This window comes from Daldinia vernicosa (assembly GCF_022497035.1).
Source record: "Daldinia vernicosa strain CBS 139.73 unplaced genomic scaffold F5Y00scaffold_61, whole genome shotgun sequence".
Lineage (NCBI taxonomy): Eukaryota > Fungi > Ascomycota > Sordariomycetes > Xylariales > Hypoxylaceae > Daldinia > Daldinia vernicosa.
The window spans coordinates 107454-132208 of NW_025953977.1; the positions used below are offsets into that span (position 1 = coordinate 107454).

General features: G+C 49.1%; 9 protein-coding genes across 9 annotated transcripts; 8 read left to right on the top strand and 1 right to left on the bottom strand.

The window, feature by feature from the left end:
* Positions 1-547: 547 nt before the first annotated feature.
* F5Y00DRAFT_247109 (uncharacterized protein) lies at positions 548-1171 on the top strand. Its single transcript, XM_048009243.1, has 2 exons — positions 548-809; positions 876-1171. Exons 1-2 carry the CDS (start codon positions 556-558, stop codon positions 1156-1158), a joined length of 537 nt encoding a protein of 178 aa, XP_047861058.1. The 5' UTR covers positions 548-555; the 3' UTR covers positions 1159-1171.
* Positions 1172-1404: 233 nt separating this feature from the next.
* On the top strand, positions 1405-2969 carry F5Y00DRAFT_247111 (uncharacterized protein). The gene is made up of 3 exons (XM_048009244.1): positions 1405-1740; positions 1918-2278; positions 2341-2969. The coding sequence occupies exons 1-3, from the start codon at positions 1609-1611 to the stop codon at positions 2661-2663; spliced, it is 816 nt and encodes a 271-aa protein (XP_047861059.1). The 5' UTR covers positions 1405-1608; the 3' UTR covers positions 2664-2969.
* Positions 2970-2986: 17 nt separating this feature from the next.
* F5Y00DRAFT_247113 (DNA helicase) lies at positions 2987-5681 on the top strand. The gene is made up of 4 exons (XM_048009245.1): positions 2987-3923; positions 4004-5101; positions 5224-5526; positions 5661-5681. The coding sequence occupies exons 1-3, from the start codon at positions 3204-3206 to the stop codon at positions 5416-5418; spliced, it is 2013 nt and encodes a 670-aa protein (XP_047861060.1). The 5' UTR covers positions 2987-3203; the 3' UTR covers positions 5419-5526; positions 5661-5681.
* Positions 5682-9428: 3747 nt separating this feature from the next.
* On the top strand, positions 9429-11611 carry F5Y00DRAFT_181212 (uncharacterized protein). The gene is made up of 2 exons (XM_048005003.1): positions 9429-10078; positions 10154-11611. The coding sequence occupies exons 1-2, from the start codon at positions 9575-9577 to the stop codon at positions 11576-11578; spliced, it is 1929 nt and encodes a 642-aa protein (XP_047861061.1). The 5' UTR covers positions 9429-9574; the 3' UTR covers positions 11579-11611.
* Positions 11612-13163: 1552 nt separating this feature from the next.
* F5Y00DRAFT_273299 (Zn-dependent exopeptidase) lies at positions 13164-15028 on the top strand (the record flags this gene model as incomplete). The annotated part of the gene is made up of 2 exons (XM_048013151.1): positions 13164-13901; positions 14084-15028. 2 exons carry the CDS (start codon positions 13164-13166, stop codon positions 14831-14833), a joined length of 1488 nt encoding a protein of 495 aa, XP_047861062.1. The 3' UTR covers positions 14834-15028.
* Positions 15029-15561: 533 nt separating this feature from the next.
* On the top strand, positions 15562-17497 carry F5Y00DRAFT_247124 (glycoside hydrolase family 47 protein). Its single transcript, XM_048009246.1, has one exon. The coding sequence runs from the start codon at positions 15701-15703 to the stop codon at positions 17405-17407; it is 1707 nt and encodes a 568-aa protein (XP_047861063.1). The 5' UTR covers positions 15562-15700; the 3' UTR covers positions 17408-17497.
* An 879-nt stretch (positions 17498-18376) lies between these two features.
* On the top strand, positions 18377-20309 carry F5Y00DRAFT_265886 (HET-domain-containing protein; the record flags this gene model as incomplete). The annotated part of the gene is made up of 2 exons (XM_048011852.1): positions 18377-18434; positions 18502-20309. The coding sequence occupies 2 exons, from the start codon at positions 18377-18379 to the stop codon at positions 20307-20309; spliced, it is 1866 nt and encodes a 621-aa protein (XP_047861064.1).
* A 200-nt stretch (positions 20310-20509) lies between these two features.
* F5Y00DRAFT_181249 (Shr3 amino acid permease chaperone) lies at positions 20510-22170 on the top strand. Its single transcript, XM_048005004.1, has 2 exons — positions 20510-20843; positions 20989-22170. Exons 1-2 carry the CDS (start codon positions 20753-20755, stop codon positions 21618-21620), a joined length of 723 nt encoding a protein of 240 aa, XP_047861065.1. The 5' UTR covers positions 20510-20752; the 3' UTR covers positions 21621-22170.
* A 44-nt stretch (positions 22171-22214) lies between these two features.
* F5Y00DRAFT_181256 (uncharacterized protein) lies at positions 22215-24327 on the bottom strand. Its single transcript, XM_048005005.1, has one exon. It carries the CDS (start codon positions 24196-24198, stop codon positions 22774-22776), a length of 1425 nt encoding a protein of 474 aa, XP_047861066.1. The 5' UTR covers positions 24199-24327; the 3' UTR covers positions 22215-22773.
* Between the last annotated feature and the right edge of the window lie 428 nt (positions 24328-24755).

A 24755-nucleotide genomic window follows, 5' to 3' on the forward strand; every position in this document is an offset into this window, starting at 1 on the left:
ACTTCACTCTTTGGTACAAAGCTTATTCCAAGCACCTACTCCTTTGTTACGTGCGATATGACGCTCTCACCTGGTGCTATACAAGTGGTGATCGTAGGGGTCATCACGAATGTCCTTGCGGTTATAGCAGTTGGATTGAGACTCTGGTCAAGACGGATCCAGGGATTGCCCCTCAAATTCAACGATTACATGGCAATTGTCGCTTTAATGTTGGCTACTGGCTTTGTCATCTGTCTTCTCTTTGGTAAAGCACACCGAAATCCCTAGCGTACCATCACACCGTAGGTAGTTGACGCTGCTATAGAAATAAGCATAGGAACCGTTGGTGTGCATGTTGACGACATACTAATTACCAGGCCATGGGCGCTCCCTATTTATCTGAAGGTTTGCACTGGCCCTATCGTCTCGCTTAGGAAAGTGGCTAATGATTTCAAGTCATTTATACCAGGACAAATACTATGGGCAGTAGCAAATACAAGCGTAAAGTTATCGATATTGTCGCTCTATACGGTGCTATTTCCAAGGAAGATATTCTCTTGGATATGCTATTGTACTATGGGATTGGCGGTTGCTTACTTTATAAGTGTACTCGTCGAGTCATTTGTGCTTTGTACGCCAGTGCAATATAATTGGGATAAAAGCATACCAGGCAAATGTACGAACCAAGACCAAGCCTACCTTGGCGCCGGCATTACGAATCTAATTATCGATGCTTTCATCGTCATTCTCCCCATGCCGATGGTATTCAGACTCCGAATGCCATGGCCGAAGAAACTTAGCATTGCTGCAATGTTTAGCCTTGGGGCCATGTAAGTACCTCTCAGTTACATGACCATTTTTGTCAATATCCCATTCTAAAGCTTTTTTTAAAACAGAATATGCATCTTATCACTCCTCAGAATCCTTTCTGTTTTGGCGTGGGATTTGACTGATATCACCTATTCGAACGTTAGACTTAATATTTACTCTGAGCTCGAACCCACCCTCGGAGTTGTGAATGCTTGCCTCCCAACAATCAAACCTGCACTCAATTTCATATTTGGGACAAGCAAACGTCGAACCACCCGAAATGTTGGTGACTTTAACAACTCCAAGCCAACTTCACGACAAGAAGGCAGGAAGATATTAATATCCGACAACACCCACGATGATGGCTAGCTGATTGGAGGGCCTAAATAGTATTAGGGATATTCTTTCAAGTCTTAGGCTTGCAAATGTGAGATCAGCGCAAGGTCGGGGACATATGCAGATATGTAACGGTTACATACATAGACTTGAACTAAGTGTAGGAGCTAGTGACGTAATGGTTGGTGAAGGGGAAGGAGAAGACTAGGTTAAAGTTTTATAAAGATCTTGAGCTAGCCTAATTAAAGGTACATACCTAAACTATTAGACTATACCTACCTCATAGGACCTAGTTAATGTTATGGTATCATCTAAGCTAACAAAACATCAACAAGCTTTCAACATGGTCGATCAATTATTAGCCTTTGCGCTTGCGCCGGTGCACGCCCAGATTTTGAATTGAGTCTTGGTTTTTTATTTTATTCGACGACCACTCTCGAACATACGAAAATAACCCAGTAAGGTCGTGCAGGACGAGGGGAGATGGCCTCCGCCTCCGGGCGGTCCCCAACGGTGGGACCCTCTCTCAATCTGCGAGGATCCTCGGCTGTGCCAGACCGCCCGCTATCGCTATCGAGACTGTCATCCCAAGATAGGCTCAATGGTATTCTCGAGGTTCGTGTGCATACCGTCATTGCTTTCTGGTCTATGGCTTTTCTGTCCCTGAGAAGAGAAACCGGGAGAGAAAAGAAATCATCTATCTAGCTCGCCCACGGTCCTCCCTTGCATCCAGACATCTACATAGTAGCTTCTCATTGGCCTTCCCTGACGAAAAAATTAATTTATTGCTAGACTGCGAGAGAGCGTGCCGACACCTTTGGTTCGCAGACATCGGGACGGAGTGCGAGGATGAGCTTTCAGCGTGTACTAGAGCGGGACGACGATGGCGCACCTGACGAAACTACGAGTATTGCGACTGCGCGCGGCAACACGGCGAACTACCAGAGCACGGGAATGTCACCCAATCCGAGAAATAGACGTCCCACACAGCAATCCGAGCTCGACTGCCCGGTAACAAATGGTACGAACGGAACAAACGGCGCATCTCCCCATACGAACGAGAAGAAGAATTGGTTAAAACATTACCTTAGCGGCGTATGGTCGGTAGAGTTGGAGAATAAAGGAAGCGTAGCTAGGGACCATTTAGCTTTGGGTACGTCAACCGGCCAGCCTCTATTTATTTTGCTGCTAACTAACAGCTTTGCGACTACCTAGAGCGGACATTTCTCGCCTGGCTGCGAACATCACTTTCGTTCGCGTCTATCGGAATAGCCATCACCCAGCTATTCCGTCTAAACACGGCGATAGAGCCGGACGACCCCCAATTTCTGACGATTCGCCGTGTAGGAAAGCCGCTCGGCGCGACGTTCATAGGCATATCTATTTTAATCTTATTGCTGGGATATCGTAGATACTACCAAGGCCAGCAATGGGTGATCAAAGGGAAATTCCCTGCCTCGAGGGGGACAATAATAATCGTCTCGCTGGTCGCGTGTGCGCTTATAGTTGTTAGCTTGTTTGTGGTCCTATTTACCTAACGTAACCTACGGCTGTGGGATCAAGCCACCTCTTAAGCTACCTTCGATATGGCGGGTTCGAAATCGGAGCTTGGAATAATGATAGCATTGATTGAAGAAGTGAGAAGAAACTTGGGATTGATGAAACTAGGCTAGATGGAATAATTCGTTTGGCTAGTATCTCAGGGAAGCTATAATTTATAATGGTTTCGATGTAGTCGGTAGTAGTAGTCATGGATTTTGAGTGGTGGATGTAGCTTGTCTACATGTAGGAAATCTAGCTACTTGAACTTATTATCATCAATTAAAAGAAAAGCCTTTACTCCACCAAACTTCACCACTTATAACTTACAACTTACATATGACAACCCAACCCAACACTACTTAGTGTACCTGACTTACCTAATTTAGACACGGGATCAAGGCGGATTCTACTTCTTTTGAATTTTAATATTGACCACATCGCTAAGCTCTCCAGCCTCATTACCAATAGCGGCTGCGACGATACCGGCTGTGTTTAGGAGTGAGATGAATACAGCCAGCTACCTAAGCTAGTCGACAATGTCACTCCTAGCAAAGTCGGTCGACGTACCGGCCTTCGCCCGGACTCAACTAGCACTCCTAGACATCGAACTGCAAAGCGAGATCAACGAGACCGGCAGCCTGATCTCAGGCACCAGCCCCGCTTCCCTGCAGCGCGCCGGGCTCGCCGTCACCAACCTGGTCGTCTCGTCGCAGCGCACCGGCCTAGGCGGGAGGACGGTCATCGAGCTCGCCCCGGACGCCGCCACCACCGGGACCGGAGAACTGCCCGAGCACGGCGTCCGCACCGGCGACATCGTGCTCGTCGCGGAGCAGCCCGCCGGCAGCGCCAAGAAGCGCGAGGTGAAAGACCTGGAGCGCAGAGGCGCCAGGGGCGTCGTGGTTAGGATTAGAAGGGACGCTGTTGCCGTTGCGGTCGACGAGGATAAGGAGGATGCGGCGTCTTTTGGCGGCGGCCGCGTCTGGCTTGTCAAGTTGGCTGATGACGTCACGTATCGCCGTATGAAGCAGACCATGGAGCGGCTGGGGGATATGGCGGAGTCGGAGTACTCGACTTTCACGCGTGTGCTTTTCGGCCTGACGAGCCCGTCGCCTGTGCCGGCGGATCTGGCTAGGGATTCGGAGTATGGGGAGGGCAAGATGGAGTGGTTTGATCCTACGTTGAACGACTCCCAGAAAGATGCTATTAGGTTCGCGCTCGCGTCCAGGGAGATAGCGTTGATCCATGGCCCGCCTGGAGTAAGTGCTCCAACTCCGAATTATGTTCTTCTGTTACGACCTAGATGAAGCTGACTGGGTGTTGCGCGTGTTTCTACTAGACGGGCAAGACGCACACACTGATAGAGCTAATCTTACAAATGGTCAAGCGCGGCCTACGTGTGCTGGTCTGCGGGCCGTCTAACATCTCGGTAGACAACATCGTCGAGAGGCTCTCTCCGCACAAAGTGCCTATCGTGCGACTCGGGCATCCGGCGCGCCTGTTACCCTCCGTACTAAACCACTCGCTAGATGTACTTACGCAGACCTCGGAGGCGGGCCTCATCGTCAAGGATGTACGCTCGGAGATGGATGCCAAACAAGCTTCCATTAAGAAGACGCGCAATGGTCGCGAGCGCAAGGCTATCTACGCGGACCTCAAGGAGCTACGGAAAGAATACCGCGAACGCGAGCGCCGATGTGTAGGTACGCTGGTGGGCGGGAGTAAAGTCGTCCTTGCAACGCTGCACGGTGCCGGCGGCAACCAACTGCGCGGCGAAAAGTTCGATGTTGTGATCATCGACGAGGCCAGCCAAGCCCTCGAAGCACAATGCTGGGTTCCGCTCCTATCAGCCTCCAAGGCCGTCTGCGCCGGTGACCATCTCCAACTACCGCCGACGGTGAAATCAACCAACTCGAAGACGAAACCCAAGGCTGCTGCAAAGGAAGGGGACGAGAAGGAAAAAGATGGTGCTATTATTAAAGGCGCAAGCCTCGAGACTACGCTTTTCGATAGGTTACTCAAACTCCACGGATCGTCTGTCAAGCGCATGCTTACGACGCAGTACCGTATGCACGAGAAGATCATGAGGTTCCCTTCGGATGAGTTATACGAGTCGCGGTTAGTAGCCGCGGACGCGGTGAAAGACCGATTGCTACGGGAGCTGCCGTACGAAGTGCAAGATACGGAGGACACGAGCGAGCCGGTGATTTTCATAGATACCCAAGGAGGGGATTATCCGGAGAAGAACGAGGAAGAGGAAGATAGGGAGGGCAAGGATGGGAAAGGGGGCGGGAAGAAGGGAAGCATTAGATCCTTATTCGGGGAGAGCAAGAGCAATGTGATGGAGGCTGCGCTCGTTAAGCAGCATGTTAAGAAGCTAGTCGACGCAGGCGTTAGGCCGGAGGATATTGCCGTCGTCACGCCGTATAATGCCCAGGTAAGCCTCATTCTCGTCTCCCCTTTTTCTAATAATCTTGATCTTGGCCCCCCTTTCCGATGTTATATTGCGCGAATTTTAACAACGTCGCTGTTCGTCCGGGCTATTCTAACTAGTTCCAGCTGGGGCTACTGGCCCCCTTGAAGGAAGCCTTTCCCGGGATCGAACTCGGGTCCGTAGATGGATTCCAAGGCCGGGAGAAGGAAGCCGTGATTGTGAGTTTGGTTCGGAGCAACGCCGAAGGAGAAGTCGGCTTCCTCAGCGAGAAGCGTCGTTTAAATGGTACGTCGAGCAATGCTTGCTTTCTACATATATAACTCACATCAAGACTACGATATGGAATAATTAACGATCCTCATGCTAGTTGCCATGACGAGGCCTAAACGCTCGCTAGTCGTCGTAGGCGACTCTGAGACCGTCCGAAGGTATGTCCAAGTACCCATCGCAATATCCCGCCCATCCCTGATCTTTAATTTCGTCTGACATGGCCCGCGCTCCGATCCTCGCCACGTGGGGAATTTCTAGAAGCTCATTTCTGACTCAAAACTACCTACGCTAGGGGCAGCAAATTCCTCAGCAACTGGATGGATTGGCTCGAGAACAATGCTGATCTCCGTTACGTCGATGCGGCTTCGATAGAGGCATAAGACAGGTAGGTATGTGACGAACTCGCTTGCTTGGGAAATTGGGGCCCGGCGAACAGACGTTTGCCCGAATGCCGAATTCTTTTGGAACTGGTGAATTGGAGGACACTACCTAGTCATCCGAATTTTTTGATACGAGCGAATAGTGGTGGCTGGAACATTGCGGATGCAACTCTACGATGCTTACCGAGCTTACTTACCTAGGTACATACCTATGTTGAGGTCTTTCTAGTTGCTGCTGTTTGGTCTTTATTAAGACGTGTTACTACGCACCTCGTAGATTATTCCTTGCCGTCTGCCTCGACTCCCCCTCGCAAGGCTTATACAATGTATGTGTTTGCGACGTCCAAACGATTAGGGTAGGGAGGCAGATTCCAATTTAGACGGGTATATTCTGCCTCACTTAAGGGACAAGGAGTGCGATATTTGGACCATGGCGGCGGGTGGGCGGCATCTTCGAAGGCCGAGGAAGCCAAGGGTCCCCAGAGTTTCTCTTATTAATGAGGGTTATAACGAATCTCCATATACATACGGATATGTAATGTGAATGAAGTATTGTGCTGCCGTTAATAACCTTATCGAGTATTCGAAAAGAAAGATACATAGGTATGGGACGGTGACGCTGTGATTAGGTACTGTGACGCTGTGACGATTAGCCTAGGTACGTACATACAGTAGCTCAAATCCTTGTTGTTTCAGGTGCTCTTTGGAGGTGGGGGCGGACCGTTCAAGATCCACAAGGCTAGACTCGAAAGGAGAAAGACGAATTTAAGTACATTGGTACATGAGTATTCGTATAACATGTATTTTGTATGTCTGTATTCCGTACGAAAGTAAAATATTGGTCGACTACTATATCGTATTGTTGATACGATATAGTGGTTACTAATGATCTGAATGACTGGGGAATATCATCGTTTACGTCTTTGATCAAGTATATCCTTGGCGAACTCGATAGGAAAAGAGAGGGCCGTAATGCAAGTGTTAATCTGTCAGTCTGTATGTAAAGTACCATGCAATGCATGCCTTGTGCGTTTGTAACGCAGTAAGGTAGCTTTCGACAACATCCAATGCAGCAACTAGATGCAACAAGATGCAACTGGATGCAAGCTACAGGAGACGCATTGGATGTGAGCTCTTCTTTCATCCTGCGAGACTAGAGCCGAATCCTAAAGGACCGGCGAATACGTGTCTCGAGTTGCACCTCGTGCCGGCCCTTTTCAAACCTCGTGCTGTGGTGCCAACATAACCTAAGACGCCTATCGATCGCTGCGCTACCTTGCGGCATTGATGTTATTAGTCAGTTAGTCAGTCAGTCAGTCAGTCAGTCAGTCGCATAGCAACCGCGCCGCGATGCTGACGTCTTGCCCGCGGACTAAAGACGGGGAGATCTTATTAAGCGAGATCCTGGCCCATAGGATTTCCCTTCCCCAGGATGTCCCTCGCAGATCAAACGCGGCAAGCGTCGATGGGTCGCGTGGGTGTGTCGAGGCCGTTCTTCGTAGTGTAGTGTATGTATGTGTCGTACGGCAGCTTGGCATCGCTGCTAATACTAGAGGTCGATAAATCTACGGATGAGCCGGAGAGCGAACGTGGTGCAAAATAACAGGGACGAGAATGGAGAATCGGCCCCTCATTTCCAGCGTCGGCCGCTACAGAATTTCATTACATGCAGTTTTAGTGTCTGTAGCTGAGAACACTCTTCAGACTGTGCTCGGCTTTAGATCATCTTCGCGGATATGCGGGCCATGTTCCTCACGATGCGAGGTTTTACACTATGCATAGTAGAATTCGCGAATAGTAAATACAGCGTGCGTGATATGTGGATTTCGTGCTCATGCTTCAGGTACCTAATGTACTTGTTGCTTGATAGGATGCGGTAGAGTACTTGATCTGAGTGTTTAAATTAAATAAAGAAACGTCTGAATATGTTAGGTACTTAGGTATGATACTCTTTTGGTTTAGAGTAGTGTGACTGGGAGTTGCGTTGGTGTTTTACTATTTCAGGTTGTACGGAATATGTGATTTGCGACCGACGAATCTGGGTATATCATTAGTGCTGAAAATATGATACGGTACGTAAATATTTCCAATATATACGGGATATACCTGAATTACCCGCCTAAGCGCGTGTAATATACGATCCAATGTCCTAGTTAATAATAATAAGTATCAGTATTAACGTCGTCGAAGCGAGATATATGGCGTTTGCAGTTGATATATCTTGAACGACTCGAATCTAATTGCAATTTACATGGTATACATACCTACTATAGATATGTACAAGTGAAGATTAAACCCGAGATCGAGTCAGCAGTCAGCGTAAGAAGCGCATGTTTAGACGAAACGATTGTGAACCCCCAACCGGAAAGAGCCTCCGTAGCTTGTAGATGGCGTTTAAGCGTGCGTTTAAGTACGTTGTAAGTGGCTTCCCATTCCAATGCTTGAGTATGCGCCTATCCGGTCGGCGGTCGTACTCCTCAACCCCTGTAGGGGAGAAAGCACCTGGTTCTTTAAATCAAATACTGTATGTACCTCTGTAGCTAGGAAGCTGCTAGGTACATAATACGGTACAATACTACCTGTGTATGTCAACCCTAAGCTTAGCAGGCCTAGGCAAGTCCATCTAATCTGTCAAGTCTACTACAGGTACCCAGGTATCCCTATCTTAATTTACAGATTATACAATTATCATTAGTATCTGCTTACGACACCCTTACATTTACATCTTCGCCCATCTGGAATTCGTGGCTCTCTTTGATACAATAATTCTTTGAGACAAGAAAGTAGTTGGCGCTCCAATACGAATCCAAGTGACAGCTTAAAAATCTTCATGTCACAACCATTCATTGCCTCCCCGTCTTATTCCTACGCGAGATGCAAAGACACACGCCAATGAACCATTCAGTCCGTCGAGACAATCTCAGCCATCAGTTAACACACGGATGGATGAACACACGGACCTCTTGAATGCACATGCAGGTCCAAGCAGGGTTCATCCACATCCACATCCACATCCACTCTGCCACTGCAAAACCCCTTGGGGGGCCAATATCAGAGCATTCCAACGCCCTGGTCCTTCGTCATCCCGACCTATCCTAGCTATCCTAGTCCCCTTTTGAGCTCTCTTGCGGACTTAGCTACTGTGGTTTCTGCCATTTCTGTTACTTGGAGCCGATCTCTCATTAGACATTGTTGCAGCAGTGCAGTTAAACCCCCCTTCGCACCGGCGCCTGTATGCATTGATAACTATTTCATGGGTTGTCACTTATCCATCCAGGATTATTCATAGTATGTAGGTACATTTTGTTTACCGCCCGTCCGCTCAAACCCCCCCGGAGCCTTGCCATCCCACTCGCTCATTCACTATATGCATGAGTGTGCGGCCGTCGCAGGAATACTATGTACACATTCCAACATGTATGCGCTGTAATGGCCCCAAGGCCTCTCGTATCCCACCTCTTAAACTAGCTCTGCTGCTCAGGTCTTCTCGCAACCTATCCTTCCGTTTGTCTTTTGCCACTATTATCAAGTAAACATTCGACGAGGGTAATATACCCTTCTCGACCTTTGATTCGTATACTCGACGCCCAACGTTCTGTCGAGCTGCATTGCTGGCGATGTGAGATGCAGGAAGCGGTTCTCTTCCCAAACAAAGTTGGTTAATCGCGGATTCGGACTTGCTATGTTTTGAAAGAAAAAGAGAAATGGATCGCTGGTCGCCCTCACTTCCATTATCAATCATCTACCCACCATTTCCCCCGTCGTTCGTTACATCTGTAATCTAACAGCTCCGTGAAATCCGCATCTTGCTTTACAAGCCAGCAATATGGGTATCTTCAGGCCTGTTACCAATGTCGGGCGACCGAAAACCGCCCAGCCTGACCAAGCTACTATCCGCGGTAGAATTAGCGGTCCTATTCCAATAGACGACGAGTTTCCTATTAGAGGCGCCGGTTCAGGCATGGCTCATGAAGGCAGATCGGAGCAACTTGAGCCTCATATCGAGGACCGACCTCCTTCGAGACCTGGACATACCCCTCCTGAGGTCGCACGGGTGGACAAGCCTGACTCTGTCGCACAGTCTGGACCGAGCCAAGCTTCAAACGCATCTACGAGCCCGCAACAACAAAGGACGATCCGTTCTAGTACCGTAAGGTATTCTATGGTTAGCGATAATGGTGGTGCAGAGATAGATAGGCCACAGCGGAAAAAGTCTACGTTAAAGTCTACAATCGGTAGATTATTCAAGAGAAAGAAGAAGAGTACGAGCCAGGCATATAACCCAGAGTCCCAGTTTGGAGGACTGGTCGACTCTACACTACATGAAGATGTAAGCATATATACAACTTATTACCAAGCTCTGTTTGTTAAGGACCGTCAAGTTCTAACAACTCTGTGTTTTCAGGACCAGTCGGCTTCGAATCGAGCCCTAAAAACAAACGAGTCGAAGCGGTCCGTCTCGTTACCAGTTACAGAATTCGACAGAGCGCTAAGGTCGCATTCCGTCGGCCCCGATGATATGCTAGCAATTACCAGCGCCCGCAGTTCAATACAAATAGATCCCATATTGCTTCGAAGAAGAGCCGCATCATCGAATAGGATCCTAAGCGGACGGGTAAAAGATTTTGATGGGGAGTTAATAGGTCTATCTCCTAGACCTGCCAGCACTCACGGACGTGGCGAGCATACGTCCGCTGAAGATGACCCCGATGGCATTGGCCGTGCCATCACGAGCGATAGTCTTGCGCACCGCCGCAGATCGAGAAGTCTATCGCAACTCCAGGACGTCGTAGCGGGCCACGTCCAAGTTCGAAAGCGGAGCGACGAAATCCGCTACTGGAGAGAAAGTTATAATGCAGCTATCCGATCGCCTAATGCGTCTACCATCAACAACGACGATACCGGCGTCGTGGAAGTAGACGCAGAAACGCCGGCTAGCTCCCCAGAGCAGCAATTCTCACCACCAAAGACACCGTTGCAACCCTTTCATTTTGGTCCAATGGCGGGTATGAAGATAACTCAAGCAGCTGGCCTCGAAGATCGTATAGCTACTCTAGAAGTTCGTAACCAGAAATTAGAGAAGCTAGTCTCTCAGTTATTCCAAGTTATTCCGGGCGTAAACAATTACGTGCCTGCTACTCCCGATCAACCACGGCATCGCGGTTCTATAGGAGCATCTGCGACTTACACGCCGAAACGCCCCATGACAGCAGAAACATCAGCATACATAGCATCCTTAGGCGACATTGAAGATTCTTCTAGGCATACGTTATCCCGGCATTCGAATGACTCGTTTGGCGATGGAAATACATTTATCGGATCGTTGCCTCCTTCATCAGCACCGCCGCGACGGCCGCGCCCTACGTCTAACTCTACCATTCGTGGCGCAACAAGTCTCCCTACGTTGCTAGGGGAGAGTATGGGGCCCTTTACTACGGATCATTACGTGACTCTGAAGGCCTTATTAGACACCGAGAGAGACGCGCGGCAAGCGCTGGAGGCTCGGGTGACGCAACTTAGCCATAGGCTTAACCTCGTAGCGCGAACTTCGAACAAACTCGAAACCTCATCTACTACTTACTCCACCGTATCTGCATTTGATCACGATGATGACGATGAGCCCCTATCCGCCGGCATCGACACCGAATCAGAAGCATACAAAACACCCCGCGAGGAAGAGCCGACACACGGCTTCGGCGCTTTTGGCGAAGAGCTTCGTGTGGAGGAACAAGACGGCTCAAGGAAAAAGGCTGCTAGGACCCTTTCCCTGAGCCAGTTAACTCTAAAGAGGCCCCCTCAGTCTCCGCAAGGGGCCGGTGTGGACTTATGACTACACGGACTCCAATTTTATACCAGCTAACTTACCCAGACATGGTAGAGCTTTGACTACGGCTGTTAGAACTTTTTGATTCGACTTGTTGCGCATTTTCTAGGACGCAACTGGATTTTTGGGCATGGGGGCGGCTTTCTTTTCTTTGTCTCTTGGCGCAGACACTGGTTGGCTCTAACGACGTTTGAGCACGGCGTTTTGAGATCTATGACTGTACGATACGACCACCGCTTCTTCATCTGCTGCATCTTACCCTTCTTCTCAAACGGATCGGATGAACTTGCAAGCTGCCTTTTTATTCGCCATCTTGATCCTGGAAGGTAACGAACCTTTACTACTAATCCAGTCCGACCTTTTCATTGCGATTTTTCGACCAGTTCTTCTACTTTCAGCCTGTTATTTGATACCATATCATACTGGGCGGAACGCCTTGCATTGCGCGGGTTTCTATTGTTCTTTTGTTCTTGGGAGGATTTTTTTTTTTGGATATCCTACGCGGAGGATCGCAAAACCTATTTTTTGAGTAGAGCTTAGGCGCGTATGATACCAAGGGGAAGAGGTTAGGAGGCGAGAAAGCTGATTGGGGGAAAGCTGAAAATAACATTGTAGTGGTAATCTGTTTAATATACGAAGCGCGCATGTTGCGGACGCGTAGTACCACCACTGGTAACAACGGATTATTTGAGCATGTTGATCTAACTGGGTAGTTATTGATATTGTGACTGTATTGTGACTGCTGATTCCATAGATCGGGCCCCGTCTATAACGTCTGAGAGTATACCAAGACCACGTTTAAATCCAGTTATTTCAGTCTCGTAGCGCTCGGGGGTTGGATATCAAGTGTATTGCCTCAATACTATTTACCATAACTCTTCATATCAGAGTCTGAACAACTAGGTAGGTATAAAAAGTAGCCAACTACCTACTATTGCAACAGGAACCCACCCTACGGTATTCGAGGCACCATTCCAATACCGACGCAACAACCCCTCTCCTCTTTTCCCCATAACCGCCATCCCAGCTTCCAGATCCAGAATAGCAAGGGCCACGAAACGAGCCGCCGCCAAGTCTTATACCTACCCCCCCGTCTTAATTGAGGAGCTTACTACATATGTACTACTGTACGTATATGGTATACCGTCGTTGCGGAAAGGGGAAGCTCTTGCGTGATCGCTGGTGATTGGGCAATTTTGTGTGTTATCAGAACGTCGGTTAGACGTTAGGTATGTAGTTGGGGTTAGAGGGGTAGTGGCTTGGTAGGTAGGTTAGTCAGTTAGCTGCATATACGTTAGGTTAGGTAGGTAGTTATCTTCAGTGTTTTTCTAGGCGAGCGGAGGTTATGTAGTGATGGTGATATCGACGGGGACGATGATGTCGGTGGCGAGAGAGGAGTTGGTAACTGCCGGCATCGCTGCGTGGTGTAGATACTGATTATATTATGCGCGAGAGTTTGGGGGTATTTGTTATAAGTCTATTATATATTATATATTATATATTATTAATAATTGATAGTTAGCTTTACTTAAGTAAAGGGTTTCGTCTACGGTTCTATATACTATCTCTAGGTAGGTATATGATCGCTATTATGAAACTCACATTCTCGGCGGTGATTGCCGCTGCGACTCTCTGTGCGGCAGCACCATTCACCTCGAGCAATCCGGCCAACGTGCTCCTGAGGCCTAGAGCGGAGGAGCCGCCGTCTACGTTGACATGCCTGGCGTCGAGCTGGCCTCCGAATACGATAGGCGGGCCAAACTTACCGCAGTCGCCGTCGGCGGATCTCGAGTCTATACTCGCGCAAGTCGATCCGGCCAACATCGAGGCTACAATTCGGAAGTTGGTGTCGTTTGGCACGCGGCACACATTATCGATCCAAAATTCGACGACGCGGGGTATAGGAGCGGCGCGCGACTGGATTCACGCCGAGTTCCAGAAGTACGCCGACGCCAGCGATGGGAAGCTGACCGTCGAAACAATAGGGTATACGCAGGAGGCGGATAATAGCCGTATCTTGTTCCCGGTGCTCATCAGCGACGTCGTTGCGACTCTACACGGCACTGAGGATAACCGGCTATACGTTGTGTCCGGGCATTACGATTCGAGGGTCTCGGATCCGCTGAATTATGAAAGCGACGCCCCTGGAGCCGACGATGACGCTTCTGGGGTCGCTATCTCGCTCGAGCTCGCGCGGATCATATCGCAGCCCCAGTACCCTCGCCCGAAGGCGAGTATCGCGTTTGTAGCCGTCGCAGGTGAAGAACAGGGGCTTTACGGGGCGAATTTCCTAGCTCAGACGTACGCCAATGCCACGCCGAGGGTTAATGTAAGTTTACCGTTCTCTTTTTGGCTTGGGATAGACGCATTTGATGTAAAAACCCGTAAAACTTCAGATGGCTCTTTTCCATGTATGTCCCTAGACAATGTTACGTCCCTTTGTATGAGCATGAGCCTAAACAAGCCATGGGAGACTTAAATTGACACTAATTTCCGCTCGTACCCGTAAAGGTCGAAGGCATGTTCACAAACGACATCGTGGGATCGCCAAAAGGCGGGACGAATGGAGAATCCGTAGACCCGTACGTGATACGGCTGTTCGCGCAGGGGCTGCCTGGTCTCGCGATCGAGAACAGCACGACGCGGGAGACGCGCCTCACGATCGGCGGTGAGAACGACTCGCCGGCACGCCAACTAGCACGCTTCGTTAAGGAGACAGCCGAAAATACGGCCACGGGTATGAACGTCTCCGTCGTCTACCGCCTTGACCGGTACCTGCGCGGCGGCGACCATCGGCCCTTCCTCGAGGCCGGGTACCCGGCTGCCCGGTTCACGGAGCCGCATGAAGACTACGCGCACCAGCATCAAGATGTGCGTGTCGACGCTGATGGGAAACAATTCGGAGACCTGCCTGAGTTCGTCGACTTCGAGTACGTGGCGCGTGTTGCGCGCGTCAACGGCGCTGCGCTGTGGAGTCTTGCGACGGCACCCGGGATACCCCAGAATGTGCGTGTTGATACGTCGGCCCTGAGTACTAATACCACGCTCTATTGGGATCCGCCTGCTACCGGACACGATGGTAGTTATGAAGTGGTATGGCGTCCTACGAGCGCGCCCTTTTGGACGGGTGTGCTCGACGTTGGCAATGCTATTGAAGTCACAGTACCACTGAGCAAAGATGATGTCGTGTTTGGAATCCGGGCTAAAGGTACAGATGGGTTGCGAGGTGTTGCTGTGCTGCCTTTTCCCGGGAGCCGGTGAATGAGAGGGTGATGAGTTGTTACACATACTAAGACACTTTTTCTGTTAATATATAAAGAGGTATACCTACAGAGATAAATTTATGTAGGCCGTCAAAAAACAGAATTGTTGGTTGCTGGACTTGTCCTAACGTAGCGACAAGATTCGAATCGCTATCAGAAGCCAAGGATAGACGAAATGAGATGTATCGTATGTCAGTGAGTAGAGTAGTTGTACATATTTCATAGGTCGTCAAAAGAGAGTGAATCTAACAATTTCCCGTGTTCTCGGAGAATGACTGAGACGTCGCTGTTGTGAGATGAGATGGTCATCTCACTCAAAGTCTCCGACATGTAGTGAGGTCACTCAACTTCTTAAGCAGTATTACATCGCACATCCCACCGTTTGAAGTCGAGAACTAGCATGATTTGATAAACGTGGTAAATTCGCTTGGAATATGTAATAAGTAGAGTTTGATATCTCTATCCCAATTTGAGTTTCGTATTGTTGAATGTGTGAAAGTATGAAAACACGATGAATCATAGGTAGTGTAGACACAATTTAATTCGAAGGGAATACGAGTAAGATTTGTATTACATAAGATCAGTCACACAGGTACAATACCTAACAGTACGTACCTACGTGGGGTGCGCATCACTACCCGAATCTATAGGCGACTTCAGGGGAGAATGAGGCTTAGAGAATAGTGAACTTAGGTACCTAACCTAACCTATACTTTAGTCTTTCATTGATCCATTAGTTATGTGAATCCGTTTACCTTCTAACAACAACAAAGTTGCTCCAACAATCGCTATTTCAATGCCTTATATAGTAATCTCATATATTTCCATCTATTTCGGTACTTAAGATAGCTAGCTCTTCGCAAAGATGATATTGCGAAGACGCGTCTGGTTCCCTTTCGCCATCGCGACGCTGATCCTCTTTTTCTACTATTCCTGGATCACTCAGGATGGCTACGGATTAACCAGCTCTAGAAGCGCATCTCAAGATCCCCTGTTTATCGCACAGGCTATAGAGGATGATAACTATTTCTGGCGGAAAGTTCCCACACATTATCCCGTCCAGGATATAAGACAGCTGCCCACCGGCAAGCCACGTGTACTTCCCAAGATTCAAAAATCATTCGGAAAAGAATCAAGTAAAGATGCCAAGATTCGTCGGGGGCGGCAAGAAGCTATTAAGAAGGCGTTCGCTCGTTGCTGGAAGTCTTATAGGTCTAGGGCTTTTAAGAGCGATGAGTTAGCTCCTATCAGCGGCAAATCCAAAGAGTTATTTGGAGGCTGGGGGGCTACCTTGGTCGACAGCTTGGATACCTTATGGATCATGTCGATGCGGTCCGAGTTTGAGGAGGCCGTAAATGCTGCGGTTAACATCGACTTTACGACCTGCGTGATAGAAACCGTAAATGCTTTTGAAACCGCAATTCGCTATCTGGGAGGGTTTCTTGCAGCTTATGACTTAAGCGGCGACCTACGATTGCTACGCAAGGCCAGAGAAGTCGGGGATATGCTATACAAGGCGTTTGATACGCCTAATCGTATGCCGATATCTCGTTGGGACTTTGAGAATGCCAAGAAAGGAGGGAAACAGGTTGCACCCGAAATGGAATGGCTTGCTGAGGTCGGCTCGTTCAGCATGGAGTTTACGCGGCTATCTATGCTGACTGGAGACCCGAAATGGTATGATGCCGCCGAGAGGATCAGAGAGGCCCTCGAAGAGCAGCAAAGCACCACTCAGCTCCCTGGTATGTGGCCGTTCGCGCTTAATCCTCGAGACATGAATTTCAATAGCGACACCACGTTTGGGCTCGGGGCTCTTGCAGACAGTACCTATGAATATCTGCCGAAGATGTACGCTATGACGGGTGGGCTTATGCCTTCATACCAGTCTATGTACGAGAACTCGATGAAAACTGCTCTTAAACATCTTCTTTTCCGGCCCATGGTTCCGGATACTGCGGACATCCTAATATCAGGTACCATGCATATAGGGAATGAGGACGGGAAGAAAGCCCTATACTTAGAGCACCAAGGCCAGCATTTGGTCTGCTTCGCTGGTGGAATGCTCGCAATCGGCGGGAAACTATTCGAGAAACCGGAACATCTAGAAATGGCTACGAAGCTAGTAGACGGGTGTATTTGGACGTATAACGCGATGCCGCTCGGAATTATGCCCGAGACCTTCGTCATGGAACCTTGTAAGTCCGACAACGAATGCGAGTGGGATGAGTTAGTATGGAAGCGCGCTGTCCTACGGGAGGCGGGCGAGCAGGATTTAGATGACTTAGAGAAGGCGGACGAGATAATCGCCCAGTCCAGACTTCCGAAAGGATTCACGATGATCCCCGAGCCAAGTTACCTCCTACGGCCAGAAGCCATAGAGAGCGTGTTTATTCTATATCGTATCACCGGTCGTCCAGACCTACTCGAGTCGGCCTGGGTTATGTTTGAGTCTATCCAGATGAACACCAAGACGTCGTTAGCGAATGCGGCTCTAGGCGACGTCACGGTTCATGGCGATCCTCCGAAGAAGGACTCTATGGAGAGTTTTTGGATGGGCGAGACTTTGAAGTAAGTTGATTTCTCTCTTTTCCCTCGGCTTTGTCTGGAATAGCCATGTCGTAGATGGATCGGGACTAACAACTGGGCTATAGGTATTTCTATTTGATCTTCAGCGAGCCCGATCTCATCAACTTGGACGAATGGGTATTCAACACGGAGGCCCATCCATTTAAGAGATTGGTCTGATATATATGTCTATATATTTCTAGCAATGTACTAATATATTTTCTACGAATGGGTTTGGGATCTGGGACGAGGGTAATGAGGGGAGTATGAAAGAAGCACGTATACGTAAGCTAGGCAATTGGATCATAAGTAATCTTCAGTCAATGGGAGTGTATCGTATATTAACAGGTAGCTACCTAGGTAGGTACTGACATGAAACCCCTTACGCATTCGTCTAAATCTGGACGCGAGTTCTCTCCACTTTTCATGTCCAGAGCATACCCCTACCGCAGGGCTTACGTCTATTTGTTTCCTGCTGGTATGGCAGAGGCGCAGCGCGGGGTTTCGAGCTTTCAACTATACCCGAAGGGAGAAAATACTTCAAATTTTAAAATGCATAAGTTTTTATCGTAGGATAATATCTAGTCGAAGCCTCCTCGTCCACGCCACCACAGAGTTTCCTTGAAAAAAGAAAACCGCAAGGTAAAGAAGAGAAATTACCAAAGTTCTGGTAACCAACGAACAACTTACTGTCGCCAACGATACTCGAATATCGAATTTAGTCTACAGCTCTTGCAGTTCAAAATTCACTTACAATACGATTATGGAGAGTGTCGAAGGAAAGTTATGTGACAAATGTATGCTCATTTTCCGGGATCGGCACGGCTACGATACCATATTACACCAAAATTATCGTGAGCTTATAGCGAGTAAGAATAGCAGGTGTTATATCTGCTATTATTTATGGGCAACGCATCGGTACGAGTCTGGGGAGTTTATTATCTCCACGTCTTTCATGCTCGATGATATTAACCCCATGTCATTCATACATCTTAATATCAAAAGTTCTTGGGCCGGCTATTCAGATGTCAAATGTAGGTCTGAAGTATTATTGGAATAACCTGTCATCTTAGTACACCTATATACTGATAAGCTGCCTAGTCCATTTAGCACCTCTAGCACAACAACCTCGTGCACTATTGAGCGAAGTTGAGGCCCATCCTTGGTCTACCCTCGGCCCTAACATAGGGTCTGACGAGTCCTTAGGAAAAATACGTCAGTGGATATCATCCTGTCAAGCCAGCCATAAATCTTGTGGTTCAATACACGGACACCATGGATCACCTGGTTTGGAAATCGGTACCTTCTTCCCAACTCGAGTGATTGACGTTGAGGAAGCCGAAGCTGGGGTAATATTTCTACGAGAGAGAGCCGAAGTCACGGTTCAATTCGGCACCGACAACGAAGCACGCCTACCAACATCAACCGAATCCAGTACCATGCATAAGTATCCCGTCTACTGGACTCTATCTCATCGCTGGGGAGATGCTGATGAGATGCCACGACTTCTTAAAGACACAGAGTCACAACTCCGTAAAGGCGTTAGGCTTGATAAATTACCGCCGATCAACGGAATGTGGCCGACATTCCGCGACGCGGCCCTTCTTGTTAAACGTCTCGGCTATAGATATATTTGGATCGACTCGTTATGCATCTTTCAAGATTCAGATAGCGAATGGCAACGAGAGGCTAGTACGATGATAGATATCTACCGCCACTCATATTGCAATATATCGGCGGGCTTTGCGTCATATAACCCAGCAAATAACGGTCTTTTTAGGCGAAGAGAGTTGTGTGAGAGGCACCTCTATCCAGCTGTGGTGAACATAGATGCTCAACTATGGTGGGCATGGTGTATTCCAAATTGGAATGACCAAGTCGAGACAGTGCCTCTCAATAAACGCGGCTGGGTCGTACAAGAACGATTTCTAGCGACGCGGACTATTCATTTCGCTGGAAATCAGGTCTTCTGGGAATGTTTGGAGGACATCAATTACGAATCTAAACCGACAAGTGAAAGCCTAGCAGATCTAGAAAGGAACGCGGAAAACTGTACAACTATGAAGGATAGGAAAGCAGTGTTGATGTTCCATAAACTCAAAGAAACTACTACTGAACCGTACCCCCCGCCTCACGATGAAGAGAGATCAAAGGAAATCTATGAATCCTGGACTCGTATTGTGGAATATTACGCATCTTGTGGGCTTACAAAAGAGTCTGATAGATTGATCGCTGTATCCGGCATGGCGAAGGCTTTCCAGGAAGCCACCGGCGACACATACATGGCTGGCCTATGGAAAGGTGCGTTCGGCCGTTACCTTACGTGGTATAGTACGGCTTACAATGGAGGTCAAGTCCGGCGTAGCGAGTATGCGCCGACGTGGAGTTGGGCTTCGACTACGGGAGGTGGGGTGGAATTCTTCGATTGGGTTGAAGGTCATTATACATCATTTTTCAAACTCATTGGGGAGCGGATCGTGCCTGAACCGCCTAATGGGGACTCTTTTGGATTGCTTCTCTCCGCGGAGCTTGACATGGAGTGCATGATTTGCTACCTTCGATTGGATACGGGGTGGCGGCGGTACGACCAGGGGAAGACCTGGGTATATCACGACGAAGCTCGAAGCCGGTGCTTTTTCGAGGGACATTCAAATACAGACATATACTATGATTTGATAGACTCGCAAGATAAGTTTGAGCAAGCGAACGAGGTGGGAGATGATTTCGTATGCACCTTTATTCCAGTATGGAAACAAGGCAACGATACAACGCTTTGCCTTATATTGGAGCGCGATGTAAACAATAGGTATAAACGAGCTGGGCTTCTGAAATGGTACCAGTATAATGACGAGGCAAAAAGTCCTTGGGACAATTGGACCCGTACAAAAAGTCTTATTACACTTATATAGAGGCTTCTTATTACACTTATATAAAGGCTGAGAGATGAGATACGCAATCCTATTGATGCATTAAATAACAGCTTTACATATTACTTTATATATGCATATATACCTAGGTACATATTCCATTAAATGCATACATGTACAGGTATGTACCATAGATGACAGCCTTGCACAGATTAGATTACAAAGTACACCTCATCCATTCATCTGCACCCGCAATCACATTTTCTCAGCTTTCTCCCCTCAGCCGCGGCAAACAGCGCAAACACGATATGCCACCACCTCCCTAATTGATCGACGGCGAAACTCATTAAACAAGTCAATTCGCACTAAAAACGTGCATCAACCACATCTCGCACGTTCTTTTTTTTTCTTTTCCCGCCGATCTATCTTACCCATTACGTAGCCTCAAGCAAACCGCGTCGCAAGCATCGTCGTCGCAGGTCGCCATGGCGGATAAGTGGGTAGATTGGAACAAGACCACCCGGTCTAAGGACTATCGCGGGTCCGGGTCGTTTGCGACTTTTATGATTATAGGACGTATGTTTATTCTGCTTCTCTGCTTGTTACTGCGCTGCGCTGTGCTGCTGCTTAAACCCCGCGGCGCAAAAACGACCTAATGAATATATACACATACAAACACATAGACCTACTATACAGACACTAACACTTCTCTCCCCTCTAGCAACATGCTTCTTCCTCGGCATCCTCTTCGCCATGTTCCCATACGACTTCCCGCTCCTATGGACCAAAGACCCCATCTCGGCCACGTACCTCGACCAGCTCGAAATCCACCTCAAATTCATGCACCAGTCCCCGCCGCTGATCGCGCGCATCCTAAGCATCATGGTCGGCGTCGGCTTCCTCGGCTTCTTCATCAAGCTCTTCCGCGCCTCCGAGTCCAACATGCTGTTCGACGGCGCCTCCCTGGTCCTGTACCTGATCGGCGTCGGCGTCTACGTCGCTAACATCGTCAAGGGCCTGCGCCTCGTCAGCGCCAACGCCTGGGACGAGGACGCCTCCTCCTTCGACCCGACCGCCGTCGGCGTCGGGCGGCCCGGCGCGGGGGCCGGCGACCCGCTGACCGGCGGCGAGATCATCCTCGGGAGGGAGGACAGCCTGAAGGTCCTGGCTGCTAGCAACACGATTCTGGCGCTGGTGCTCGTCGGCGTGCTGGTTCTCCAGGCGGGACAGTGGTACGCCGAGCGCAAGGACGACGAGGAATACGAGAAGTACGAGAGCATGGAGAAGACTGGCAACGGCGGGCATCCGTCGAGTCCGACGGCGGAGAAGAACAACAACAAGAAGAAGCAATGAAGAGAGAGAGAGCTCTCGTTCGTTTCTCTAAAAGTTTTCATATTCTTACCATGTACGAGCCCAAGCTCTGGCGAGTCGGGCCAAGGGGTGTTAGTAGGTATTGGTGCCGTTTAGTAAACCGAAAAGAATTATGTCGAGAGTGGCTTCTTTTTGGATTTGGATCGTGGGTGGTCGGCTATTATTGAGATGTATGTATGAGCTGTTGATGGACGATTAATGGGAACATGGGAGAAAGAGTCATACCTACTTTGAGATGGGCTCCGAGACGCTTGTACGAAAAGTTGCCATGCTGCATCAAATGGGCTAGGTTTGAAATGTGCGCATATCAAGACGAACCGCGATTGGGTTCTCGGTTTTGACGTTTTAATCTCTGCCTTATTTACGTGGATAGTACTCGAGGTATTTGATTGGACCTCTGCTCTATCCTCGATATAAATAACTTGGAAGTAAATACGTTTTCCAGTTAGCTGTCACCCCTTTCTACGTGTAGTAGACAGGTACTTACATCTAAGTATCTGGCACATGAATGGACCAACCCCGGGATAGTTGCAAAACATGATATCACGTAAAAGACAACATATTTACCGATTAATACCCCAAAAGCATATAGAAGCGAAAGTATTATTAACCTATGCATAGGGCGCACCCAGCCAGGCACATAGTTAAAAAGACATAATAACAGCAAATCAAAGCACCCTCCGCCCCCTAATAAATACCACGAAGGTACCTTAGGTACCGAACCTACCTAACCGACCTATAAAATATACATCAATGCTCTGATCTCTGCGAAGAAGGGCGCCTATCGTATCGTATATCCACGGAAGCATAGTATCAAACTCGTCCCTCCTTTTCCAACCCATACCTAGTAAAGTCGATAAAAAAAAAAAAGCAAATGAACCTCCCCTCCCAACGCCGTACAATGCAAAACCCCGCCCGGCTTATTCTGCCTGTCTGCCTGCCTGTCCGCCCAGTGGTATCATGATAGAAGCGTCCCTCCCTCCCGAATCCTAGATTTTTTTTACTGGATGATGACAAAGGAAAAATGAAGATAAGCGATCGGCTTAGCTACCTAGCTTAGATGACGGAAAAGAAATATATGCCCGCTCTGCTATGCGTATCGTGAGGTAGGCAATGCTCGGTGGAGTGAGTCTTATCACCTCCATCTCGGCAGTTCATCTCCCAACCTCGCTTGCCCCCTGGTCGGCGTCGCGTTGCTATTATTATCAGCCCGCTGCTGGATAGTCGACCACGTCGTCACGGAGCTATCTGGCCTGCCGTCTGCCACCGTGCGCGGGTCCGCAAAGATATTAATACTCATGTCTTCGTCTCCGTTGTTGCCTCGAGCCCTTTCTTTGCCTTTGCCTTTCCCTTTGTTCTTTCCCTTTATAGTACCATCCCGTGCCGGCGTTAGGGTGACCAGGGGTGCCGGGACGTGAGAGTAATTGTTAGCACCACCCCCGCCGCCGCCGTTCTGCTGATGCGTCTTCCAGCCTGTTAAGCTCCGGAGCCCGCCGATCTCGGCCGAAGCGTGGTAGCTGCGCGGTGCGTCTGACATCTCGCTATCCGGGCGGCGGGAGTACGGCGAGTAAGGCGAGTTCGGCGGCATAAACCCTAATCCGCCATATCCCTCATCGGGCTTCTGATGACTGCCGGGCGACGCCACGGCCGTCGGAGACGACGGCGCGAAGCTCCGAGGCGAGCCGGACTGGGGCCGCTTCGCTAGGAAATCTATGCGCTCGTTCGGATACTTAGCATGAGGCACGGGCGCACTGATGATGTTGCCGAAGGATGAAGTCGAGTCGGGACGCTGCAATTGCTGCTGTCTCTGGAGCTGCTCCTTGCGCTTGTACCGCACGAAGATTACGGCTAGAATTACGAGGACGAAGCCGACAACACCTCCTATGACTCCCCCGACAATTCTCACGGTGTCGGCCGTGCCCGTTGTTGACGGCGCTGGTGCCTCGGTAACCGGCTCGCTAGGCGGTTCGTCGGTTGGCTCGGTGTCCGGAGCGGTAGGCGGCGTGGGCGACGTGGGAGGTGGCGTAGCGGACGTTATCTCGCTTACGGCCACAGTAGTTGTCTTAGATGTCGAAGGAGGCGAGGAAGTAGGAGCTGGTGCGGACGTGCTTGTGGAGCTTGGTTTTGTTTCCGGCTTCTGACTTTGGTCGGTGTTCTTCACACATATCGTGCCGTCGCAATGGTAACCAAATGGACAGCAAGTTCCCGTCCCGCACGTCTCAAGAATTCCATCGAGTGCCGTTGTCTTGATCTCAGCTTCTGGGTTTGTGACAGGATCTTGTAACGCGAGATCGCATGTTATGGGATTTATCTTGTTACAGGTCTTGCCTTCCGGGCAGCATAATACCGTCGTGTTGCCAGCCAGGGCTATACACGTCGTATTCGGTTCGCAACAGAAGTTGTCCGGCAGCCCGGATAATGCGCATTTCGTAAAGTCTGCGGCACAAGTGCTATCGGCTCTCTCGAGCAGGATATTCGGTCTGATATATGCGGCTGAAGTGGCCGTCGCAAGCACTACTGCGAGACGTAAAGCCCTTCGAGGGCCCCAGAGATACGCCATGGGGTGAGCAGTTATGATGAATACGACGTTTTCTGATTTTCTATGGGTGTTGTTACAATGCTGAGGTATAACTTAAGGAAATAAAAAGCCAGGAGATAATTATGTAGGTAGAATGAGAAATTGAAAGTAGGAAAGTATGTACTAGGACGTGACAGAAAGCAATATCTATGGTAGCAAAAGAGCAAATTCAATCACAGAAAAGTCAAGTCAGAGACTAAGATAGGCAGGGGTGTTGAGTTAGAAATAGTAACGATGATAACTAGGCGGAGACAATGAACACTTTCGAGTATTCAGTAGAATGACTATGAAAGGTGTGGGTGAATAGACGTGGGACAAAAGAGCGAACAACGCGACGGCCTAGCAATGACGAGTGAATTTTGATGCCCGGCCTATGAATCACCTTTCGTTCCTTGACATCTTTGTTTCCACTTTGTTCGACCATTGTTCGTTCCCTTGGCCCCCGTGGCCCGGACGGCATAGCTGGCAATCATTCTCGATCGCGTGACCTAAGCGACGACGATTTCTCTAGCCCAACAGATGCGACCTGATGGGGTGCT

What these genes read in the sequence shown, in the direction of transcription:
- F5Y00DRAFT_247109 (XM_048009243.1), top strand. Translation starts at nt 556, where the DNA reads ATGGGATTGGCGGTTGCTTACTTTATAAGTGTACTCGTCGAGTCATTT. An exon ending in ATGTTTAGCCTTGGGGCCAT is followed by an intron (nt 810 to 875) that starts GTAAGTACCTCT and finishes TTTTTAAAACAG; the next exon opens with AATATGCATCTTATCACTCC.
- F5Y00DRAFT_247111 (XM_048009244.1), top strand. Translation starts at nt 1,609, where the DNA reads ATGGCCTCCGCCTCCGGGCGGTCCCCAACGGTGGGACCCTCTCTCAAT. An exon ending in GGCTCAATGGTATTCTCGAG is followed by an intron (nt 1,741 to 1,917) that starts GTTCGTGTGCAT and finishes ATTTATTGCTAG; the next exon opens with ACTGCGAGAGAGCGTGCCGA. An exon ending in TAGGGACCATTTAGCTTTGG is followed by an intron (nt 2,279 to 2,340) that starts GTACGTCAACCG and finishes GCGACTACCTAG; the next exon opens with AGCGGACATTTCTCGCCTGG.
- F5Y00DRAFT_247113 (XM_048009245.1), top strand. Translation starts at nt 3,204, where the DNA reads ATGTCACTCCTAGCAAAGTCGGTCGACGTACCGGCCTTCGCCCGGACT. An exon ending in TGATCCATGGCCCGCCTGGA is followed by an intron (nt 3,924 to 4,003) that starts GTAAGTGCTCCA and finishes TGTTTCTACTAG; the next exon opens with ACGGGCAAGACGCACACACT. An exon ending in TCACGCCGTATAATGCCCAG is followed by an intron (nt 5,102 to 5,223) that starts GTAAGCCTCATT and finishes AACTAGTTCCAG; the next exon opens with CTGGGGCTACTGGCCCCCTT.
- F5Y00DRAFT_181212 (XM_048005003.1), top strand. Translation starts at nt 9,575, where the DNA reads ATGGGTATCTTCAGGCCTGTTACCAATGTCGGGCGACCGAAAACCGCC. An exon ending in ACTCTACACTACATGAAGAT is followed by an intron (nt 10,079 to 10,153) that starts GTAAGCATATAT and finishes CTGTGTTTTCAG; the next exon opens with GACCAGTCGGCTTCGAATCG.
- F5Y00DRAFT_247124 (XM_048009246.1), top strand. Translation starts at nt 15,701, where the DNA reads ATGATATTGCGAAGACGCGTCTGGTTCCCTTTCGCCATCGCGACGCTG.
- F5Y00DRAFT_181249 (XM_048005004.1), top strand. Translation starts at nt 20,753, where the DNA reads ATGGCGGATAAGTGGGTAGATTGGAACAAGACCACCCGGTCTAAGGAC. An exon ending in GACTTTTATGATTATAGGAC is followed by an intron (nt 20,844 to 20,988) that starts GTATGTTTATTC and finishes TCTCCCCTCTAG; the next exon opens with CAACATGCTTCTTCCTCGGC.
- F5Y00DRAFT_181256 (XM_048005005.1), bottom strand. Translation starts at nt 24,198, where the DNA reads ATGGCGTATCTCTGGGGCCCTCGAAGGGCTTTACGTCTCGCAGTAGTG.